This window comes from Rutidosis leptorrhynchoides, chromosome 9, assembly GCF_046630445.1.
Source record: "Rutidosis leptorrhynchoides isolate AG116_Rl617_1_P2 chromosome 9, CSIRO_AGI_Rlap_v1, whole genome shotgun sequence".
Lineage (NCBI taxonomy): Eukaryota > Viridiplantae > Streptophyta > Magnoliopsida > Asterales > Asteraceae > Rutidosis > Rutidosis leptorrhynchoides.
Genome location: NC_092341.1, coordinates 78264956 through 78272490, shown reverse-complemented (window position 1 = coordinate 78272490; position 7535 = coordinate 78264956). Strand labels below are relative to the sequence as shown.

Below are 7535 nucleotides of genomic sequence, written 5' to 3'. Positions count from 1 at the left end.
TCAAACTATTTTTGAAAATGTTTATCCTAATCCTGACGCCTTAAGTCCCAATGATGAGGATGGAGATATATCTAATGGTGATGACAGTAATGGTCTTGGTCAAGAAGACATTATATCTTTTGATCAAGACAATATTGCAACTTCATCTGATGAAAATTCTACTCCTTAAGGCAATCAAAATCTAAATCTAAATGATAATCAAAACAATGTTGAAATTCTAAGGAAGTCTACCAGACATGCTACTATGCCCCAAAAGTTAAGGAAAAGTTAAGTATGTGATTGAAAGGGTTGTTAACTATTCTTTATAATATACTTATAATGTACGTTTTATGCCTCATCTAAATAAATCTTTAGAATCCGAAACATATAATGAGGCTATTTAACATGAGTGTTTGATTGAAGCCATGAATAATGAAATGGGGGCACTTAATAGAAATAAAGCTTAACAAATCATTAATTTATCTAAGGATAGATAAGCTATTGGTTGTAAATGGATTTATAAGATAATATATAAGTCCAATGGTGAAACTCAAAGATATAATGCTTGACTTGTTGCAAAAGGCTTTAGTCAAAATGAGGGAATAGATTATGAAAAAACTTTTTCTCTTGTTGTGAAGCATGTTATTGTTAGATGTTTAATCACTTTAGCTGTTCAAATGATTGGCCTTTATATGAGCTTGATATTAATAATGCTTTTCTTTATGATGATCAATCCGAGGAAGTGTATATGATATTACCTGATGGTTATTTTTATGGCCAAGAACACAAAGTTTGCAACTTTTAAAGTCTTTGTATGGTTTAAAGCAAGTCTCAGGGCACTGGAATGCTATGTTAAATGTTGCCTTGGTTGATTATGACTTTAAACAAAGTTTGTGTGATTATTCTTTGTTTGTGAAATCCGATGGTGTTATATTTATGGCTTTGTTGGTTTATGTTGATGACATTGTCATTAATGGCAATAATGTTAAAGAAATTGATATATTAAAGAGTTCCTTAAATGTAAATTTCAAATTAAAGATTTAGAGAAACTTAAATATTTCTTGAGAATTGAAGTGTTGAATATTGATGGTGGCATGTGTATGTCACAAAAGAAATATTGCTTAAAATTATTATGTGATTATGGATTGCTCCAACCTGCTAAAACTCCCATTGAACCAAATCTTTATATTGCTTGTCAACCCACATATAAAAATAGGTCTTCGTCTAACATTGTTGAGTACCTTAAATTTGTGGGAAGGTTAAATTTAAACTCTTATAAGGCCTGATATTTCTTTTTTTGTGCATGTTTAAAGTCAATACATGCATGCACCACTTCAGTCTCATCTTGACTTGGCATTTAGAAACCTAAGGTAATCTAAGTGGGCTTCGGGTAAAAATATCGACATTGTTAAAAGTAGTTTATTCAGTTTAAAGGCTTTCTGGGATGCTGATTGGGCTAAATGCAAACTTAACATAAAGTCTGTAACTAGATACTTGGTATTTTCCTGTGATTCTCTTGTTTCTTGAAAAAGTAAAAAACAAGCCATTGTATATAGATCCTTACTACACCTGTTTATAGAGCCATGACTACAACAGCCTGTGAAATAACTTGGATTGTGAATCTTTTAAGTGATATAAAGATAAAGATTGATTTACTTGATGAACTATACTGTGATAATAAGCCTGTTATGGAGATTGCTGATAATCCAATTCTTCATGAAAGAACAAAAAACTTTGGCATTGATTACCATTCTATAAAAGTTGCATTCGGGTTAATTAAAACCATTAAAGCTCCAAGTGAACAACATGCTGCTGATATATTAACTAAAGGGTTGAGTGTTTCACAACACTCATACATTTCTAGTCTTCTTGGTCTTATAGATTTATTTCAGAATAAATTTGAGGGGGAATGTTAAAATAATAGCATGATACATCAAATTTTATTTTGAGATCTTTTGTGTTTTATTTCTTATTCGTGGTTTCTAGAATATTTCAGGGTTTTTGCAATGTTTTATAAAGAGAGGGGCTAAAGTTGTAGATTGCAAAAGCTGGGTTTTTTTTTTTTTATGTTTGTTTGTCTATATTGGAGGGTTGCTAATGCTCTATCTTTGATCTTGAGGGACTATTCCCGTTCATCATGTGTTATACATCCAGATGAGGCATTAGAGTTTCTAGAACGTTCTGAAAAAAACAACCCTATTTTTCTCTTTGCGCGGTTCATCATCCAATTTGTGTATTTTGTGACATTCAGTCATCATCTTGGTGATTGAGAGTGTTTAAAATCATTTAGTTCAGACGATTGTTTGATTTGCGAGTGTTATTTGAATTTGTAACCCTTTTATTCCGTTCTACGAATCCCTATGTTATTGTTAACAATTTTAGCACAAATTATTGAGATATTTTGATGTGTTTGATTCATATGTTCGTATAAAAAATCACAATCTTAAAGGCAATAGCTAAACATTAATTGTAAAATCATTATTTTTCAATATAAAATTACATATTTTCTTGAATAAATTCCTTGAATAAGTTGACTCGTAAATTTAAGTATGGAAGTAAATTATAATATAGAAATTTAACACTTTATAATAAATGATTAAACATATATTTAACATTCTTCAAGATTTCATAAGATTTATTAAAAAGAATTTAAGAATATAACTAAAACTTACTGTATGTTTTATAAGTTTCAGTTCAGAAAAACTATATTAACCAAGGTTTCAAAAGACGTGAGACGGGGTCGAGACGGTCGGATCCTAAAAGGGTCGAGACGTTTGAGACGGGGGTTAAGACGGACGTTGATCAAAGTTGACTTTTAAATATATAAGTATATAAATGTATATATGTGTACATATTTTAAAGCCAAAAACTTTAATTGACTAATTTGTACCCATAATCGCTATCACCATTAATATAAGAGAAAATTGGATAAATGGTCCCTGTGGTTTACATGAAATGGGGTAAATGGTCCCTGATGTTCATTTTCGAGGTTCTTGGTCCTTGTGGTTTACATAGCCGGTGTAAATGGTCCTTGTCAATAACAGCCGTTAAAAATGTCCGTTAACTTTAGTCATGTGCGATGCATGTGAGGGTAAAACCGTCATTTAGTATTTCTCTTACTTTTCCTTTTCTATTTTCTTTTCTTGTTTTCTTCTCCATGTTATTAATTAAACCCACCAACAACAAAAATGCTTAAACAGTTGACCTTCATCCTCTTAGACTACCTGCAACTCAAATATAAAACGTCTAAAGTTTTATCAAATTTCAGTTTCAAATCAAAATTAAATAAAAAATAAAAATCTTAACTTCAATCTAACACAAACCTGGAGACCCATTTTATCATAAAATCCTTAAACTAAAAAACTCAAAGTTAAATCTTCACCCGTTCTCATCTAACTTTCTTTTCAAATTCATACCTATATTCAATCTTATTTCTTCAACGAGTTAGAAATTAGAAGGAAAAAAAAAAACATTAACACCACCGGACCATCACCCTCTCAAACAATTAATTTATTTATACACATCTGAATATACAGACATCAACAAGTTTCTATCTTTTTTGATTTTTAAAAGGGTTATTCTCATTTATCAACTCACTTGTGATTTTATGTGTTAAAAATATATTTTTTGAAATGGATTGGAAGAACCTCTGTTGGACAACTTAAGAGATCACAAGTTTAAGCACGTGACCACCACCACTTGATTTCATTTCCTTTTTAAATTCCATTTTGTGGGTTATCACGTTTATACTCCCCTTGCCATTTCGTTCAGATATGATTCTAGATCTACAACAAAACTCTTTAAGAAAATCATGGTCGAAAAAACGAACCATCACAACTAACTCCGACGCCGGAGATACCGATCAGATCCACCACATCGCTTACGACGGAGATAACAGTTGATGGCGACAGAGATAACGACGGAGAAGAGGTGGCTGTTGAGTGAGGGACCCACATTCCAGATTCAACCAAAGTAACAGATCCGGATCGTGAAATCATTGGTGGTAAGTATGTTATCAAACACATTAAAATAATAATACCAGAATCGATTTGAAATCTTCGATTTGAAACCATTAAAGAATCCGTTTCATTTACACGTTTTGTGTTTGATTTATTGAAACATTTAACTTGTAATTAGGGTTATTGAAACATTTAACTCGTTTCATTTACAGCGTATTCTGTTTAAAATGGGAGATAGGAAAAAAGAACAAAGAAAGGAAAAAGACACAGGGAGAAGAAACATGGAGAAGAAAACATTTACAAGAGGCATTAAATTGAATTTGTGCATCTGGTTGAGCATCTTTCATGTTTGGTGGTTTAATAAACATGGAGAAGAAAAAAAATAAAAAGAAAAGAAAAAAGAAGAGAATTAATAGATGACGGTTTTTCCCTCACATGCATCGCACATGACTGAAGTTAAAGAACATTTTTAACGGCTGTTACTGACAGGGACCACCCACCCTCGTTTTGTAAACCACAGGGACCACGGACAACGAAAATGAACATCAGGGACCATTTATCCCATTTCATGTAAACCACAGAGACCATTTATCCAATTTTCTCTTAATATAATACAGAAAATTCAAACTAAAATACGACAAATTTTATCAATTTTCTGGCTTTTTCAAATTTTGGGAGACTTTGACATGAATTTTTTCAACGTTAACCCGAATTTTGACCGTTGATTATCATATTAGAAGGTTTTCTCCGAGACGAGACGAGCTAGTCACCAAACCGTTACAACGGGCGTCGCAATGGCTCGAGACGGGGTGTTTTGCAACAGTAGTATTAACCCATAATCTAGTGTGTCAAATATACCGTTAATAATTCAATTATCTATGGAGTATTTCATTTCATTAAAAAAATAAAATAATATAAAAAAGGGGCCAGCCCAGTTTATAATGATTGCAGACACATGCTAGTCTTCGTGTTTCCTACACACATGACTCTTGCCTAGCCTACTCTTGCCCCCAATTTCTCTTTCTTTCTTTCCCATTTTCACTCACTTTTATATACGTAAAAAAAAAAAAAAAAAAACACAACAATATACACACAGATTCTTAACAAAAAGGGTTGGGGAGAAGCAAATTTCTTGTGAACCAATGCACACACACTTCACGACGTAATTATTCTTTTATTTAACCATTATTATATAAAAAATTAAATAATAATAATAATTACATAATATATAAGTGGTGAAGAAATACTTTACAAGTGTGTTGGTATTGTGTAGTGCTTTGGGGTTAGGGTTTTGGCATGGAAATGTTGAGGGAAGGTGGAGGATCATCGGCGGCGGTGGAAGGCGGAGGAGGACGGAGGAAGCCGTCGTGGAGAGAGAAAGAGAATAATCGCCGGAGAGAGAGACGCCGGCGAGCAATTGCGGCGAATATTTATAATGGATTGAGAGCTCAGGGGAATTATAATTTGCCAAAACATTGTGATAATAATGAGGTTTTAAAAGCTCTTTGTAAAGAAGCTGGCTGGGTTGTTCTTCCTGATGGTACCACCTTCCGCAAGGTATTATTTTATCCTTTTATTCTTCAATTTTTAAATTAAAATTTATTTTATTTTATGATGGAAATGGAAATTTGTTTAAAAAAAATTTAAACTTGCAATTCATCGCTTTAGGGTTTTTATGATGTAGATTTATTGAGGTTTCTTGTTACTAATTGATCAATTGAGATTGAATAATTGAAATTAATTTGTTGAATTTAGGGGTTTTGATTTGCAGATCTGCTAATTTTGGTTTAATAATTTAATCAGCTTCGGTAATCAGTAGTACTCTGGTTAATCAATTATTGTGAATTTAACTTAATAAAGAATATTTATTGGATTTAATAATTTGGGGGTTGATTTTGAAAATCATCAATTGTTAGCTTAAATTTCCACAAGTTAGATAATGTAGCACTCAAAGTTTGGTTTAAAGATTTGACTTTTGTTATCGGAAGAGTTCAATTAGCTTTTGTTCTTCTAGTTGTACTTGCCTTAATTTATGTAAATTTATAAACAAAATTTGTATACATAAATTGTGGGTTAGTTCTAAATAAATAAATTATCTTAATTTTTTTGGTAGTACATAATGTATGCTTTAAAAATTTGATCTTGATGAATAAATTCAGGGTTCAAGGCCACCATTGCCTGCTATTGAAACAGGAGGTACATCAAACAACACTACACCATCTTCTTCCCAAAAACCGAGCCCACAATCATCATCATTTGTGAGCCCGATACCTTCATATCAATGCAGCCCGTCGTCCTCGTCATTCCCTAGCCCAACCAACTTTGACTTGACCAAAAACCCATTCGCTTATCTTAACTCGATTCCATCTTCGCTCCCACCTCTTCGTATCTCAAACAGTGCTCCCGTGACCCCACCACTTTCATCTCCGACTTCAAAATGCCCCAAACCCAACAATTTCAACTGGGAATCGTTCGCCAAACAATCGATTTCCTCGTTCAATTTGCCATTTTTTGCGTCTTCTGCCCCTACAAGTCCTACAAGGCACCAACGGTTTACAACTATTCCCGAATGTGATGAATCTGATAGCTCCACTATTGACTCGTGTCATTGGGTGAGGTTTAAGAACGATGAGCCAATGTTGACTAACCCAAATTCGCCAACGTTTAACTTGGTTAAACCAACGGCTCCTATGAGTGTTGTGAAAGATTCTTGTTCCGAAAAAGGAAAAGGAAAAGGTATTGAGTTCGAGTTTGAAAATGGAGGGGTGAAAGCGTGGGAAGGCGAGAGGATTCATGACGTCGGATTGGATGATCTCGAGCTTACGCTTGGAAGTGGGATTGCTAAAATGTAATGTGTGTATTGTTGTTATGCTTATTCTACAGTTTTATAAGTTTAGAGGTTAGCATACAAGTGAATTTTCTTGAAGATGCACATTAAACTAGTAGAACTTAAGAGGTTTCAATTTCAATTTTTTATTTTATATGATGCAGTGATTGCAAACCATTTAAAATTTGTGAAATAGAGTGGATCTTTTCATCAGTTTGATCAAAAAGATTGAATGGATGTTATCTTTCTTGCTTTCTTGTCAAAGTTGCTTCTTCTATTCACTTCTAAGTTTTGAAAATCTACTATTTTATTTTATTTTATTTTATTATTATTATTTTTTTTTTTTGCGAAAAAACGAAAACTCATATAGAAACGATGACGTTTTCTAAATGAAAACACCATCAACAGAGAATACAAATGACTTGGGAAAAACGGGAAGACTCGCGCTTAAAAAGCAACCAACTAAACAATAAAACATTTATAAGCGAGCCTCCCTAACATCCCAAATTTTTTTACGAACATATTAACGAAACAAAAAACTGAAAATAGACAAAGATACAAGGAACGAAACCAACCAAAGAAAACGCGACGGACCATAACAATCAACCTCGAGGACCCGCCCTTTTCAATTTTCCATTTACCGTCTCTTTCAAAGAGTTTTTCCCGGACCGATTCTCAATCTTGTAAGATAACACGTTAGCAGACCCATGACCCGGTGCGCTCTCCCCGGCCAACCGTGTCATCATATCGTCGAATGCCGCGAAAGTCTC

General features: G+C 33.2%; 1 protein-coding gene across 2 annotated transcripts; it reads left to right on the top strand.

The window, feature by feature from the left end:
- The first annotated feature begins 5015 nt into the window (after window positions 1-5015).
- Window positions 5016-6968, top strand: LOC139866260 (protein BRASSINAZOLE-RESISTANT 1-like). Of its 2 annotated transcripts, XM_071854446.1 has the most exons (3): window positions 5025-5100; window positions 5212-5495; window positions 6098-6968. In XM_071854446.1, the coding sequence occupies exons 2-3, from the start codon at window positions 5235-5237 to the stop codon at window positions 6788-6790; spliced, it is 954 nt and encodes a 317-aa protein (XP_071710547.1). In that variant the 5' UTR covers window positions 5025-5100; window positions 5212-5234; the 3' UTR covers window positions 6791-6968. The 2 variants fall into 2 exon arrangements, with proteins under 2 accessions (XP_071710546.1, XP_071710547.1); XM_071854445.1 differs by having other exon boundaries at window positions 5016-5495.
- Window positions 6969-7535: the final 567 nt, after the last annotated feature.